The sequence below is a fragment of the Lepisosteus oculatus genome, chromosome 13, assembly GCF_040954835.1.
Source record: "Lepisosteus oculatus isolate fLepOcu1 chromosome 13, fLepOcu1.hap2, whole genome shotgun sequence".
Lineage (NCBI taxonomy): Eukaryota > Metazoa > Chordata > Actinopteri > Semionotiformes > Lepisosteidae > Lepisosteus > Lepisosteus oculatus.
The window spans coordinates 4,759,936-4,775,568 of NC_090708.1; the positions used below are offsets into that span (position 1 = coordinate 4,759,936).

At 39.1% G+C, this 15,633-nt stretch overlaps 2 protein-coding genes across 3 annotated transcripts in view; both read left to right on the forward strand.

The window, feature by feature from the left end:
- The first annotated feature begins 558 nt into the window (after positions 1–558).
- slc66a1l (solute carrier family 66 member 1 like) lies at positions 559–9,632 on the forward strand. Of its 2 annotated transcripts, XM_015360917.2 has the most exons (9): positions 559–760; positions 1,206–1,555; positions 1,901–2,030; positions 2,540–2,627; positions 4,519–4,634; positions 6,125–6,220; positions 6,349–6,534; positions 7,084–7,235; positions 7,704–9,632. In XM_015360917.2, exons 2-8 carry the CDS (start codon positions 1,215–1,217, stop codon positions 7,195–7,197), a joined length of 1,071 nt encoding a protein of 356 aa, XP_015216403.1. In that variant the 5' UTR covers positions 559–760; positions 1,206–1,214; the 3' UTR covers positions 7,198–7,235; positions 7,704–9,632. The 2 variants fall into 2 exon arrangements, with proteins under 2 accessions (XP_015216403.1, XP_015216402.1); XM_015360916.2 differs by having other exon boundaries at positions 7,084–9,632.
- A 391-nt stretch (positions 9,633–10,023) lies between these two features.
- golim4a (golgi integral membrane protein 4a) overlaps positions 10,024–15,633 on the forward strand; it is a 31,315-nt gene continuing 25,705 nt past the window's right edge. Inside the window, exon 1 of the mRNA XM_006637565.3 lies at positions 10,024–10,710. Within this exon, the coding sequence (XP_006637628.2) occupies positions 10,524–10,710 (187 nt within the window). The 5' untranslated portion in view covers positions 10,024–10,523. The remainder of the gene's footprint in view (positions 10,711–15,633) is intronic.

The following is a 15,633-nucleotide window of genomic DNA, read 5'->3' on the forward strand; positions in this document are numbered from 1 at the left end:
CACACCTGCAGAATACACGTTTTATTTTCACATCAGTGTCCGAAGACGGACAAATGATCTGTGATCAAATGTATACCGTCCTGAGAAATCTTGCAAGATTTCAAGGTGTCGCTCTTGCACGAATACTTAGTACGGTGACACTGTGTTTTACATTTTCTCAAATAGGAGAACGGTCTTTCTGCGCACTCGTACCTGCACTTTGATTACTATTGATATTCTTTTGATGGTAAAGCAATAATAATAAAACACAATTAGTCATAAGGGCCAGTTCTGCACAACTATGAGGAACCTCAAGGAAGACCTTAAGGAACATCAGATTGCTGCTGTTAATGGTGCTGGAGGACAAGCAGGTGGCGCTATAGATACATGATTTACATCCATACAGTAATTAATTTTTGATCGGGTAATTAATTATTCATATAAAACCAATGAATTATTCATTGCGGCATGCAAACAGTTCAGTACTACGCCCAGCAGAGGGCGCTGTTCTTTATTCTGGCTCTTCGTGCGGTCTCGGAAGGGGGGACTAAAGCGACAACGGAAGCGACGCTCTGGTTGGTTTTTTAGGATCATAAATATTGTTCCGGGGATGAACGGCTATAAAATTTACAGCTGTTACGGATGCGTTGGCAATTAGTAATATTGTATTAGGAGGGGGGTGGGGGGACAACTAATCTTGTTAGAAAATAAGGGCTTCTGTTAGAATGGATTGTCGTTGCGAAGCGAGAAGGAGGGAGGCGGTTGAAAACGTTCAGCCAAGGTTTGGAGACAGTACCAATATCCTAGAATAAAATGTGTTCTATTCTGTAGGCTTTGTCAAATCGTTTGTGAAATAGTTAAATTACAGTGTGGTTTCAGTCTCTACGGAGACTGTCAAGATGTTTGAACCACAGCAGAATGAATCGTAGCTAAACCGAATGCAAATCATATTTTCTGCGACCGCACTTCATTTTGCATTTAACCTTTATTTGCATTTGGATACCTATCTTATAATAAATCTGTTGAGTTTCGCAGAGCCATGTAGGAATGGCAACTGATTTTGAAAAGTTGGCTTTACATTAGAATCTTTTGATTTTAAAAAAATAAACTTAATTTTCAATTACATTGGCGTGGATAGGTTTGCAATGTGTGGGCTTCGTAGTTTTTTTTACAACAAAATGGATGGATTGACGTAAATCTGATCATTGGTCTTCATGTCTTGACAGGCCCGATAAATGACACCAGACTTTAAACCTTACACATCTGTGGCTGTAACCTCGACCCGGTGGATACTTTCCTGTAAAAAAAAAAAATCTGTACACAGACGTGTTATATACAGCCCAGATTGGAAGGATAAACTAAACCTCCCGGAGAAACTCACACCAACTATGGCTTCTGTGCGACAGCTGGAGAAGGTGTCGCCCTATGTCATCAGGAACGGTTCCTCGGGTCTGTGTGTAAACGGGACTCCGTGGGTCCTGTACCTGTTAAACGAATGCGTGGACAACACGTGGGAGTATTGGAGTGTTGTCATAGGCCTGGTCTCCATGCTCTGTTTTCTTCTGTCAACCTTACCGTAAGTAGCCCTCAACCTCGCCTGTGTTTAATGATCAGTTACAGCTGGTTTTCGCTGTTAAAATAGCGTTAAGGGATCCCAACTCCAAAGCAGCGATACTGTCATTTGCTTTCAAAAAGACCGGACACAGCTGAAATATATGCCTATGCAGTATGGTTTGCTTGCTTCGACTCAAAATAATTGTAAGCATTTGTATCCGTGCCTCTTTTACAACAGTTATGGTCATCGTACTCAACCTCTGAGGACAAATGTCGTGAAGGTAACAGCCTTTTCTTCTAAAAAAGCGAAGTCATCAGAATAATCCATCACGTGTAGTTTTGTCCTCTTGTGTTTCTTTGTCTCCAGTCAAGTTTACGAGGCCTACAGACACGGAAGAGTGGAGCAGGCTGTTTCCCTGGGGTTCCTGCTTTTTTTACTGAGTGGAGACCTCAGCAACTTTGTTGGGTGTTATTTAACCAACCAGCTTCCTATTCAGGTAACCGACAGCACTGTGTGAATCTCATGCAAATAGAAAGAAGGTTGCAGCTTTGACAGTACCACCAGTATTGTATATAAGCCAATAATTGTGGCCCAACCACAGTGTATGTACTAAGGTGCAGCATTTCCACTGCTAAGCACAAGACGTTGAGGATTAAAACACAATATTTTTCCGATACTGCACAACTGCAGCTACAAACTGCTAGTGGAGTGATAGTCATTGAAGATCGGGGACTGCAGTTTGATTTATACTTGACACGCCTATAATTTTAAGTATATTTGCACAGGGTAATAACCAGCTGAGGTTTCAGCAAACGTTAAATTTGCCTCATGTACAATTAACGACAGTATGATCTGACTTCAATCAAAGACTCGCCCAATCAAGACTTGTCATTAAAGCTTCATACCCTGCTTTGTAAAGAATCAGATCATTTAGCCCTTTTTGTATAACTCCATGTGCTTTTTGTCTACTCAGACTTGATTGTGTTTTGCATGTTGCTTTTTCAGATTGTAACTGCAGTCTTTTATATCTTCACTGATGTGATTCTGATCTCCCAATTTCTGTATTACAAACTGAAGAATGCAAAGTCTCAAAGTAAGCACTTTTGTGGTGTTTGAGTGCATTCCGGGTGTATGTATATTTGTAGAAGAACTAGTACAAACATACTGTCTTTACAAAGAGAGAGCAACTGTAAGAAAGTCCCAGGAATGAGATAGCAGCAGATGACTAGATTATATTGAGATTTGGAGATTTTGGTGAGGGGTTGCAGTACAGCATTGCTCTGTTATATTACAGAAAACTTTTGTCACCAGTACACATGCTTTAAGAAATTAAAGAGCACACAATGAAACAGGCAGGCTTAAGTAAAAAAAAAAATGAAATCTCAGTTTCATTGATTATGGCTAAAGAGACACCCCTTTAGGACAGCATTCAATTGATTTTTTTTTTTTAATTCTTTATTAATCAAATGAGTCTTTTGAGAACAAATTCTGATTTACTGAGAATGTAAATGACATCATTTACAGATGTTGACTTGGGAAGTTCCCCCTTTGAACAACAGTGCATTTACAGGTGCTTTTTTTTTCTGAGAAAAGTCCCTTGGTCAAGGGTACAACAGGAACAAGTAAAGGTTTATTCCGTGCTGGAAAGAGAAGAAAAGAAACAACATTTCGGCTGTGGAGCCTTCTTCGGGTGTCGCAGTTTTATATTTCGCCCGAAGAAGGCTCCACAGTCAAAATGTTGTTTCTTTTCTCTTTCCAGCACGGAATAAACCTTTACTTGTTCCTTTGCAGCCTAAGCACGCTGATGCAGATCCCTACTTGAACTACAAAGGTATAATAGCTGTGTCCTGCCTGGGATTTGAACCCAGGACCCTTCAGTGTGTGCAGTCTGGAGCAACTCCAGTCCAACTCCTAATGCGTTTTTGTTCTTTTTCCCTATATGCCTTTCAAAGTGAAGCAGTCCAAGGCTGATGTTTATTACAAATGATGTAGCTCCTGTGTTTACAACATAGAACTCTTATACATGAGGGTTTGAAGTGGAGCAAATGATCTCTTTTACCTGAATTTTAAAATGGGTATAAATACTTCATGGCATTTATAATGCATGCTTACATAGTTCATTCTTTTGGTCTCTAAAGATGTAGGAACTGTGTAGATCATGAGAATAACTGCTGGGAAAATAGATTAAAAGTATAGAATTCTTCCATAGAGGTCAGTCATTGATGCACAGCTCTCTGAAGCTTCATGCTTTTAAGACTTTGCGTTAACTTTCACAAGTCCTTCAGAAGCTTGGGGACCCTTAGCAAGTTAAACAGAATGAAGCAGAATTAAACACACATGTGCAGCATGTTAAAAATGTCTTAGTGCTGAGAGGCAGTTGTCACAAACCAAGGAAGAGCTCTGCAGTCATTACAAGGCTAACACCTTGCATCCCAAAAAGATCACTGAACCCTCTGGATTGGGAGTTTCTGATTATGACAAGAATACCAGTACATCCCTTCTGAATGCAAGGCACTCTAAATGCCTCCCAATGCTGAAATTGACCAGAGTAATCTTTGATTGATCGCAGAGCACAGGCAGAATTCCCAGCTGGAGGTTTGAAACTGTTTGTTGCTTTTCTTGCTCCTGTAATAGTCTCCAGTGAGATGTGCAATGCCTGATTAATGACTCTGTTACTGAGTTAATGCAAAACACTTATGTTTATAGGAATCAACTTATTATTCAAAATTTCATTCCTCTGCCTCTTTACCCTTTATGCAACTATTTATGTTCTTTGATAACTTCAAATTGTATGTTTAACACGGTTGTGAACTCGCATAAACATCATGAATAACTATAAGTGGATTTAGTAGGGAAGTAACTGCTGTAGTGTTTTTCAGTACTAGCTGTGTGCCTTTCAGGTTTTATTGAATGAGAATGCAGTATTGATTTCAGGTGTGTGATGTGTCAATGAGTAATTTTACTCTCGACTTTGGCTTCTTCAGAAAACCCTTGGCTGAAATGGATTTGTTGTGTCTGGTGTTTGGCATTTACTACAGTTTGCTCGGTGCTTCCCAAACTATTGGAAGAGAAAAAGATAGAGAATTTAAATCCACAGGTGGTAAGTACTGTCACTGAAATATAGTATTATAATGTTAGATCTGTGCTTGATGCCTTTTGGTTAAGAACATTTTGAATGCAAGAGGCTTATGAACTTGGCTGACCTTGTCGATCAAACACATCATAAAAGCTGTCATGAAAGATGACATGATGAAACCTTTAGGGACGCACTGCCATGAACAACAGTATACACCAGAGATGGTCATCGCCAGTGTCCACCAGCAGGAGAGCTGTACATTCCTGCTCTGTGTGGTGTATAATTGCCGGTGGGTTCCTCTGATATCAGGACGGAACGCTTACAGATGAACTTGCCATTATTATTCCACCTTTGACAGCCTTAAGAAACATAGGAAGGAGGTAAAAATGCAGAAATTCCTCCATTTATTTATTTTTATTCCTAACAGTCTTTATAAGTTTGAACTAGTGGAACTTCGTTAGTTTGTTATATTGTGGCTCTTTTAGAGACTGCGTAGCGAAAACCCTTGTTTTCTAAATGCCATTAAATTGTGGCATTTTGGAGATTGAATACCTGTGGGTTTGCTCCTTCTATCAGAACCATTCATGTTTTGACACTGTGACCGTCGCAGTGCCTTCCAGGTGCGTCAGTGCTGGTTGGTGGGGTGGTGCTTTGCTTACTGATGTAGCAGTGAGCCTCCGGGTACCCAGTGTGTCGCAGGAAGTACTGTTTTGGAGTAAGCTGTGAAGATCCTGGTCAGCCAATGTGAAATCTACCCCAGCAGTATTTGGCCAATTACGAGCTGCCCCTTAGGGAAACTTGGTTGCTGTTGAACCATAGAGATTAACCTGTATTCTGAGGGAACACCCTTTCTGGAGTCCATTCATATTTTGAACAACTTGGCTTTTGGTGTGAAAATGAGTCCTTATTTGTCAAAACACTGACATACTCATTAAAAAATAAATGTGACATAAAAGTTTATTTTGGGGCAAATACCACTGACTGTGTTCTGCAAGTTATGGTAGTCTTGATTTTTAAATCTGCTGATTAAACCTTGTAAACATGAGGACTGTGATTGGGGTGGAGGTACATTGGCTTTGTTTTTGTATGGTTTAGGGAAGAATCTGTGGTTTCATCTAGGAGAGACAAACAGCTGTCCTACTGCAGGCAGCCTCATGATGAGGATGGGTCCCCCTGTAGTGCCTATCCAGAATTCAAAATGTCTGACCCTCGTTTTCAAGAGCGCACGACAGGAAATAGACCGCCAAAAAACACAAGTTTCTGTACAGAGTTTTCAAGACAACCATTTCCTTTAGGTGTTGTCTGTTAGACTTTAAAAGTTCAAAATACAAGTAAATTCATTCTAAATCTCACCATTAACTTCTGTTCAGGGTACACCGTCTGTCCAAGGTCCACTGAAAAGTAAAAATGACCTTTCTTAAAGCAACTCTGAGACGGGGAAAATGTGTGCTTTTGAATAAAGGAATTGTATTTTTATGTTATTCAAAATTATTTTCAACCTTTCTCTACAACAGAATTCCACTAATGTGTTGGAGATCTCTGGCTATGCCTTTGGCTATTTGTCTTCAGTATTCTACCTTGCATCTCGATTTCCACAACTGTACAAAAATGTAAGTGTTATAGCCCAGAAAAATAAGGTGGCTTTTTTGTTGTGTAATATGACATCTATATGGATGATTTTCAGTAACCGTGGTGCCAGCTGACATACTTTCTGTTGTTGTTGTCCTGTATTTTGCAGTTTAAAAGACAGTCGACAGAAGGAACGTCCTACCTGCTGTTTGCGTTGGCTATGATGGGCAATGGGACGTATGGGCTCAGTCTTATTGTAATGCTGCCTGCATTGAAAGGTTCAGAGGGCGTCTTTATCCTCAATCATTTGGCCTGGCTAATTGGAAGCCTTGGTGTGCTTTTCCTGGACTTCTTTGTATCCTTTTACTTTGAAACAGGCTTCGGACAGTTCTAAATATGCTTAGATGGATTGAGAACATTTTTTTCCTTTTAAGTTTGGTGTACTGTGCATTGTAGCAGTGTTTTTCACATGACTCCAGATCAGTGGACTTGCAGGCTCTTTTAAGATTCGACTAAATTACATTTCGTAGTCTCCTATGTTTTTTTCTCTATCAAGTTTCATTCCGCAACATACAATAGGGGTGTCACCTGAGGATTGGGGCAGTCGTACAGCTGAGGGCAACTAGTGTCACCTTGTTCTCCCTGGGCTCTGAGCAGTTTAGCTGCATGCTTTAATTTGTTTGTATTATTTTATACAGTAACTCTCATTTCAAATTCTTGCCCTGTATTCTAAAGAGTGCTGAACAGGTTGTCCTTATTAGACTTCAGCCCACCCTTTTAATTCTGCAGGAGCGAAGAGACTATTGAAAGCAAAAATGACCCCAGATATTGATTTATTTTTCTAAACATGGTTCATTTATATTTTTCCATGAGCTGTGCGTTTCCTTGACAAGCATGACTTCAGATCTCTGCACAGTTCGTTTTGTATCGAAAGCAAAAGTACACTCAACAAAACCTGCTGGTCCTGAAGAAAGTTCCAGAAGTTGAGCCTTTACTTTATGCCGATGAAGAGTTGTGAAGATATTTAAATACAGTATGTGGTTAGTGCTTTTAGAGGTGAGGGTTAGATCAAAGTCCTTTATTTAAAGAGATCAATTGAAGTTAATCATTCCTTGTTTACTTTTTTTGTAAGAATGATTACTTGAAAATGATTTAATATTGTTATTAAAATACTCATATTTATACTGTAATATAAGGTTAGTAAATTGTAGTTATTTGTAGTTTTACCCATAGTAAGACCATACATCAATTAGTTGCACAAATGCATTTGAGTTGAAAATGACATTTTGTAGCATTCTGAATATTTCTGCTAATATCCGACTCGGACTCATTCTAAACATCTTTTGTATTGTTTAATGGAGATGTGCTTAATTATCTAACATTTTATTTGTACATGTTAACAGGATTTATCTTATTACCTTATGTTTTTCTTCTGCAGTTTCACTTATCATACAAATTTACTATGAAAGTTAAAACTGCTGCTTTGATACTAATGAATTTTGTATGGCATTGCATATTTTGTAGGTTTTTATAGTATTTTTCTATGGGTGAAGATGCAGAGTTAATCACAAGATGCTTTTGCACTAAAGGAAAGAAGAAGCACTTGACCTTAAGAAGACATTTTGAACTCCTTTTAAAAGTTATTCTAGTATTGTACATGGTCACAACTAAAGTGGGACTAAATTAGTTCTCTTGTGGTCTGTGTGCGTCGGCCTGATTTTGTGGTGCTGTAAAAACAGCTATTGTCTATTCTTTCATAGCTGTTCTAAAAGAATTGATTGAATTATGCCTTTGTTTTGTAATGTCTGGGCAGGGATGTATGGACTGCTTTCACTGTTGGCAGTGTTCAGTGTTTCCTGCATCCATCTGTGTGGGTTCACTGGTTCGGCCAAGATAACCTCTCATTTTTTTTATGCCTAGTTCTTATTCATTCCACGTGTAAGCTACCTCATTTCCAGTTTATAACAATGAGTAAATGTGATGTCAATATGTCCATGTGTAGCACTCTGTTTTGTGTAATAACAAAGGATGTTTGCCATTGTTCATGGAAGCTTAAAAGCTTTTCGTGCATTGCACAAAATCGCACCACTCCTGTTTGACTTTGTGCAATTAAGAGCTTAATCTTAAAAGATCTTACAGCTGGGAAACAAGTATAAAATTGACTATTTTGAGACAATTTATCTCCATACCAGGAAGTAAACCTCTGTCATTAAAGTACAGAGAAATGACATTGCAGTTCTTGTTTTTCAGTTTAAATTGTTGTGCAAGTGTGTGGTTTCATGTCTAGCATGAGCTCCTGGTGCTGTACGAGGTCTGGCTCCAGTGGAAAGAGCTACACGGCCTGACTGCCTTCAACATTTTACAAAAGGGTGGCTCGTTTGTCTCTTTAGAGATGATTTTAAAGATTCGCAGGTTACTATTTGTTTTGCTTTTAAATGCTCCAAAACGCAATTAATTCTGGAAGGGTATAGAATAATTACAATGCCTTAGTATATAAATACAGTATTATTCTACAAAAGATACCCAAAACATCTCCAAAAGCCATCATATTAAATAAAAACGCTTAACATTACACTTGACACAGTTAATTACTGTAAGAGCGTAGATAAGTAAAATTTAATACGTGGAAAACCTTGACGTACGGATATCAATCTCAGTCTTCTGCTTGACCATCCAAACTACACAAGTGTTAATTCTGGTGTATTTGGGTCTTTATTTTTTGTTCTCATTTTCTTTGGGATGTTGAGTTTCTTGGTGGATGTTACTTGTTTTTTTTTAACAAGCACACAAGTAAATGTTCTTTACTGGGTGTGCACTTTTAATTACTGAACACTGTTTTGTAAAATCGAATAACCTGTAGTCTCATGAAATGTGAAATTTATATGTACAAATACAGTATAAACAGTGAAATTTCTGTTTTACTGACAAAATCTGCTAAATGGGATTTTTTTAAAGCAAATATACCTGATTTTGTACAAATAATAAATACTATATAAGTTTAAATTCAGGAATCTCAATAATACACTATAGGTTTATCACTATATCAGTTGATTATGAAAGGTATTTGCATTTCGTACGCTTCAGAGAATTTTATACAGTATATTTACAACACATTAAATAAAGAGCTTGTATATTTATGATCAAAAAGGCCCACGAACAATATCCATGGACTGCGATGATTTGCAAAAAAAATAATTCGAAAGATTAAAAATTCTCATATAATGTATTTTTTAGGCTGAAAAAAACATCATTTGTGATTTAACTTTGGACAATAACAGGCACCCCTCCCCCGAAGTCCATTAAACTGAGGGTTTACTGTACTTCTAAGCACATCTAATCTTAATACTTTCTGGTAAAAAACAAAACAAACAAACAACTGGAAATGTTTTGCATTACTTGTCATATAACTGTCATCTGTTTACAGTGATTCTAATAAAGTGCAATGTCTTGTCATTTTCTATGTTGTCTTCTTTTGGAGAATTGGCTGCGGATTAAATGTTTGTGTTTTACATGACCAATAACCTATCCTCTTCAGCTACACCCCTCATTTTAAAGGTTTGCAGGAGGATTTTTTTTAAATTTACTTTTACTTGCGTCTTCCCACTTGTCACACAGTAAGTTAATTGAAACCATAGGAAAGTATGAACGGCATACCACACGATACTGGGGTCTATTTAGATGTCTTCGAAAATAGCGCACTCCCGCATAGCAGAAGACGCCCCCCCAACACACACACATTCCGAGGTCACTAGACGAACACGGGGGGCGTCCATTAGAAAACTTCTACTTCCAACGGGGCGGGGACATGAAAATGTGTTATCCTACGTGGGGAGGGACTTCCTTCAGGATTGCCGTTGGACGGTGGCTACTTGTAGGTGACACGTAACTAAAGTTAAAGGTACCGTGTAGGCCTCGCTGGTTGCGCTGCACAGAGGAAAAACTAGGGAGTCCCTTTTCAATGGGTTTGTGTTGCCGACTGTTTTTCGCCAAGGAGAAAAGCAATCTTCAGGCACCGACGGCACAGAAACCCTTCATCGCCCAATGAAGAAAGCGAATAAACTTGGCAATCCAGTCGTAGTCCAACAATTCCCGTCCACAGAGAGTAGCGAAGTGTTGGGAACTTTATTTTCTTTTGCTGGGAAGGCGTTTCGCTCAATTTCTGCACCATTTCGCAGCAGCCAGCACAGCCCAGACCACTTCCCCCCTCGCCTGGAGCGGCCGGTTGAGATGCGCGTCACATTTCGGAGCTGGGAAAGTTGAGAGAAGAGAAAACCAAAGTTGGGAAAAGTTATCCGAAGTTTCGCTGCCTGTGGGGTGCCGGGTCATCTGGGAAAGGGGGTGACTATGGGCAACGGAATGTGCTCCAGGAAACAAAAAAAGATCTTCCAGTCTCTCCTGTTGCTCACCCTGGTTTTTGGACTAATTTATGGCGCGATGATATCGTACGAAATGCACAAGCAGCTCAAGAGAACGGAGGCACTGGCAGTGAAATACCAGCAGCACCAGGAGTCTTTATCGGCGCAGTTACAAGGTAAACCGTTTTTATAAGACATTAAAGTGCTCTCATTTGCATGCAAAAAATATTGAAACACTACACGCTACAACCTTGTGTGTCCTCAATATGTACTTTAGGATGTTTTTTTTCCCCTCTGATCTTATCGGGTTATCACCGAGAGCTACCACAGCGAGCGGATATTTGCGCATCCCAGTGCGGGTTACAATGTGAGCTGTTACTGATATCCTCACTCTGCTGTATCGAGTCTTTGCAAGAAATGTTTCGGGTTTTTTTCCCTCTCGCGGGGGTGTGGAGGAGAGTTTCTGTGCATGATGTCTGGTTCACTTTGTCTAGATGAGAGTTTGCGAGGAGAAAACAGCTCAAAATTATAAGAGAAATGAATAACTGCTCCGGAACTCAAGAAACAAACATCCGCACTCGCTAAACATTGGATAGCTGTGATTTCGTTTAAGTTAAACGTCTGAACTGTGCGTATCATATGTACTTTAATAAATCTGTGTAATTAAAAAAAATGTGCTTGATTCTTTCAGTATTATTAACCGAGCAAGAGTGCAATCACGTATCACATACCAAAAAGTGTTTCATGAATGATATGCATATTTTCAGAAACACGATCAAGTGCGTAAATTCCTTCCGTTTCACAAAGCAGCTGTTTGAAGCTCCAGGTGAATCAATTTTGACCTGTCTTGCACTCGCATGTTCTACCACAAACGTGATTTTCAGCCTGAACCGAACAAGAGTCGGGTTGTAAATTGAGGAGCATGTTGATGGTGACATAAGGCACTTGTTCCTTCAGATTCAATCTGACCTGTAATATCTATCGCATTATACAGTCATTTTTCTGGTTAGAGATGATGAGGAGTAAAGATTGAAACTAATACAATGCGGGACTCGTGAAAGGTATGCAGGACGAAGACGAAAGTATGTTTAGTTAGGCATGCAGTTCATGGTAAACCAAAAATCTTCGACAAAGAATTCCGTGCAAGGGTTAAAATCGTTTACTGCCATGTTTCGTGTTCAAAAATTCATCTCATACACCTCTGCGTTTTCAGTGCAACATCTCTGGCATGGAATACGAAATTAAGCTTTGTTTTCAGATTTCCCATAGGCTTAGATGTCTGAATTTGAGGAAGTATTCAATTATGAATCCTATCACGTTTGTCCCTGATGAATTCAGCACTTCTCGACGTCATCCCCAAAACCTAGTAAGAGTTTTGCTGGAACGTCGCTTTCCTTTTTTAAAAGGAAAACTCTGCAAGCTGATACCCCATACCGTTTTTTGTGGTCAATACAAAACTTGGAATGATTCACCGACTTCCCATTTATAGTCTTTCTAATGTATCGAATCCAAGGGAGGGCTATACTTGCATGCTGTTATTCGTGTTTATGATATTCATGTCTTCTGTGCAGTTACAGCAGAAGTTTAAAATATCAGGCTGATGGTAACCATTGATGTACTGTAGTTAATCTTCACTGTATGGAGGAGTGGAGGTTTATTAAACAGGTTTATTTTTTTCCACTCCTTCATACAATTAGCATTGATCGGGATTTAAAATAATGTTGCAAATCTAAGTGGGGGTTGTGTTTAATTTATTTTAATTCAGATTGATAAAGCGCACTCGTCAGAACGTCTGCACGATGGATATTCAGATTTTAAAAAAGCGAAGCCTTTACTGATAATTAGCCTCAGCCGAGTTTAAGACCGTGTACATAACGAAAAGCGACAGAACTGACAACCTTTCTTTTTCATTCCGATTAAAACATTTGCTTATTAAAGAGCAACCAGGAAGATGAAGAGCTGTTAAAAGAAACACATGGCTTTTTTTCCCGCTCCCTGTTATCCAGGGTTGCTCATAATATCAGGAATATCGTGAATATGAGGAACCAGTTAGGCTATCATCACTGCTCCTTCAGAGAATAGGCTATTTGTAAAAAAAATGAGAATATCGCATGCTCCCCTGAGGTTAAACCTCACCTTAACTGTCTGAGTTTTATAAACTGCTTACAAAAGAATGTGCATGTTTTTTTATATTTCAGTGAGATGTTGCTATTAAAGTTGACAGTATTATTTTAAGTCACCCGTTTTCCAAACCGAGAGTTAATTGATTGTACAGCCTGTGTATGTATCAGTTGAAGACTTGTCCTGCACTTAGGAATGCAATGATATTGCAAATGATATTTAGTTGTCATAGTTACCTGGTGTGCTAAGTATATCAGCTCTGCCTTCTCCCCTCTCTGAGAAGGTAGCCCTTGGCATTTTCTTCTTCTCAGGCCATGGCTAAAAGAAAAGTTTAGCCCAACTTTTTTTCCTGAGTAATTGACTAGATCCAGTTTCGGTATTATAATTTTGCTGATTTGCTCACAGAACAGGTCATACATCTCTAAAGTCACAGAGCGTTGAATTTCAGTCCAGTATGACTAAAAGCTATTTTGGCAAAGTTTCCCAGCCCTGAAGGGGGTGATTTGTTTCTGTTAGCTGTAACCCCAACACGGGCCTTGAAAAAGCGATACCTCTTCAAGAAAGGTAATGAAAAATAACACCTGTTAGTTCTAGTGTAATACAGTGAGCATGGAATAGCAACTCCACAGTACTCCAGTAAGGTCATGTTATGATATTCAAGTTTTATTGAATAGTTAACAGAAATTAGATAGGGTATGTTCATGGGTTAATTCTGATACTTTGAGTTGATGGCCTACAGAAAACTGTTATAATATGAATCATATTCTGATATGATTACAGTATTTGTCGATTGTCAGTTTCTTGCTTTCTTTACCCCTCCCAGTTCTGTGTGAGGAGTGACTGTAACACGATCCTGGTACTGTACAGAGCACATCAGTCGTTGTCTGACCTCTGAAACCACAGAGAAGAGTAAACAAGATCTGAGGTCATCTTCAGACAGAGCGCTGTGATTTGTCCTGTCATGTTTGCCACCATGGACAAGCAGCAAGCCTCGCAGGGAGAGTGTCTTGCACTTTATTTCTAAATTCTCACTCTGGTGGTGGAGCAGAGCAGGGAAAGGGAGACCGATGGGGCTGAAATGCAGTTTTATTTAGCTCAGTTTTAAAACTTCACCTTTTTTACAGTTTGCATTGACAGATATTAACAGAGCACAGTTAAATATAGAGAGAATGAAATGAAATTTATCACTTATAATTGCAAGCAGTTCCTGAAGATATTATCATGAAAATGCCAATCTTTTTTAGCAGGTGCAATGAAATTGTATTGAACAGACAGGACTAGGATTAGTAAATTCATTACACTGATTAGCACTGTTCTTAAAGCCTACTGTGATAGCAACAGGTAGTAAACATTGCCCTCAGTTGGAAACAATTCAGCTTTTATATCTGTAACATGTGTTGCACTAGGTTGCATATGCTGACTTGTGAGATTCTGTCCCATTCCTCTTACAGAGACTGGACCAACGTTTGGCTATTAACCCATCTCTGAGCTCTAGATAGTCTGTGTCATCTCAGCTGATCCCACTAATGATTAACGGGGCTCAAGTCTGTGGAGCAGACCTATCACATTTTCACCTTGAAGAAAGCTGTTGCGAATGGGGCACCCTGCGGACGTGCTGTGCGCTGTCCGGCTGGGATGTTATGGCAGGATGAGCCTACAGGAAGGACAGCAGCAAGTGAGGACTTGTGTGATGCTGTCAGTCAGTCCCTACAAATCGAGTTCTTTAGCGACTAGACACAACATCACAATTCGACCTCCCAGGCTGAGCCTGTATACAACTATACAGCGATCATGAAGATTTGCACAAAAACTTCATTCATCACTCAAGACAATTTGGCTGCGATGCTGGCAAGTCGAGTCTGGAGATTTTGTTCAACCTGCAAAAGTTCATTGGGATGAAAGTGTTGTTTGCTTGAGAAACAGGGCATATAATGTCTTCACTGTGTTTTTCTTTTTTTTACCTGGCTTGACATTAAACAGGTTAAATCACCTCACCTGTTCTCACTAATACAGTGATTTGGTGCTAATGCAACTGTCTGTCAAATTAGTACATTTTATCACTGTCAATCAAGAAGGACAAATTAAACGAATGACACCAAAAACATGAATACAGATTTTGGAGAGTAATACTTTAAAACAAAACATGCATATATACTACTAATATTTGTTTTTATAATACACAATGTCCAATCTGTAACATTTCAAAATTGTTCTCATCTTAAGTGCTCTGGTGTCATATAGGTGAGTCACAGCTATATGTAGAAAGGATTATGTATAAATATACAGTATATGTAAAACAGCATTGACACCTTATTTCCAATGATGGCAAAGTGGTGTCAGAGGTTCCTGGGTTTAAATCCCTCAGAGGGATGATGTACTCTGTGGTACTATTATGGTACTTGTAATTCTTCAGTAACAACAACCTGCTCCCTAGATGGGTACTCTAAGTTGGCATCATTATATAGACCAAATTCTTATTTACAGTCTACCCACCCATGTTGCTGAAGCTGATACCCTGGTTGGTTTCAAGGAATGAATGGCTGAGATTTGTATATCTATTACCTACCAAATGGCCTAGATGAACCAAATGTCATACTCTCATTTGTAACCTGTTTTCTGTTTAACCTGTTTCTCTAAGCTCCTTCAGTTCAAGAGGTCTTGATGAGCTTTTCTTTTTCATACCTTCCCTGAAGTTGTTTGATTCATCCTTGTCTTAGCTGCTTCCTTCTTAATTCATCAAAGATGATTGTCCTGTCGAGAGCGTGCTTTATCATTGGATTCAAGTTCTGCCAAAAGAATAGATGCATTCATCTCAATTAGACAATGCAGGAAGCTCTCTCTTATCCTGTAACTGGTTAATTCTTCTGTAAATATGGGACTTTTTGCCTTGTCTTAATTCATTTAAAGATAAAATCTAGATTCGGTGCCAGCAGCTTGAGATTACCGCTGAGTATTTTTAGACCAAGTGACCATGTTGC

Excerpts from the sequence above, each read along its gene's own strand:
- slc66a1l (XM_015360916.2), top strand. The coding sequence starts at position 1,215 with ATGACACCAGACTTTAAACCTTACACATCTGTGGCTGTAACCTCGACC. Across the intron at positions 2,628-4,518 it reads GAAGAATGCAAAGTCTCAAA|AAAACCCTTGGCTGAAATGG; the intron begins GTAAGCACTTTT and ends TGGCTTCTTCAG. Across the intron at positions 6,535-7,083 it reads TGCTTTTCCTGGACTTCTTT|ATCTCTGCACAGTTCGTTTT; the intron begins GTATCCTTTTAC and ends GCATGACTTCAG.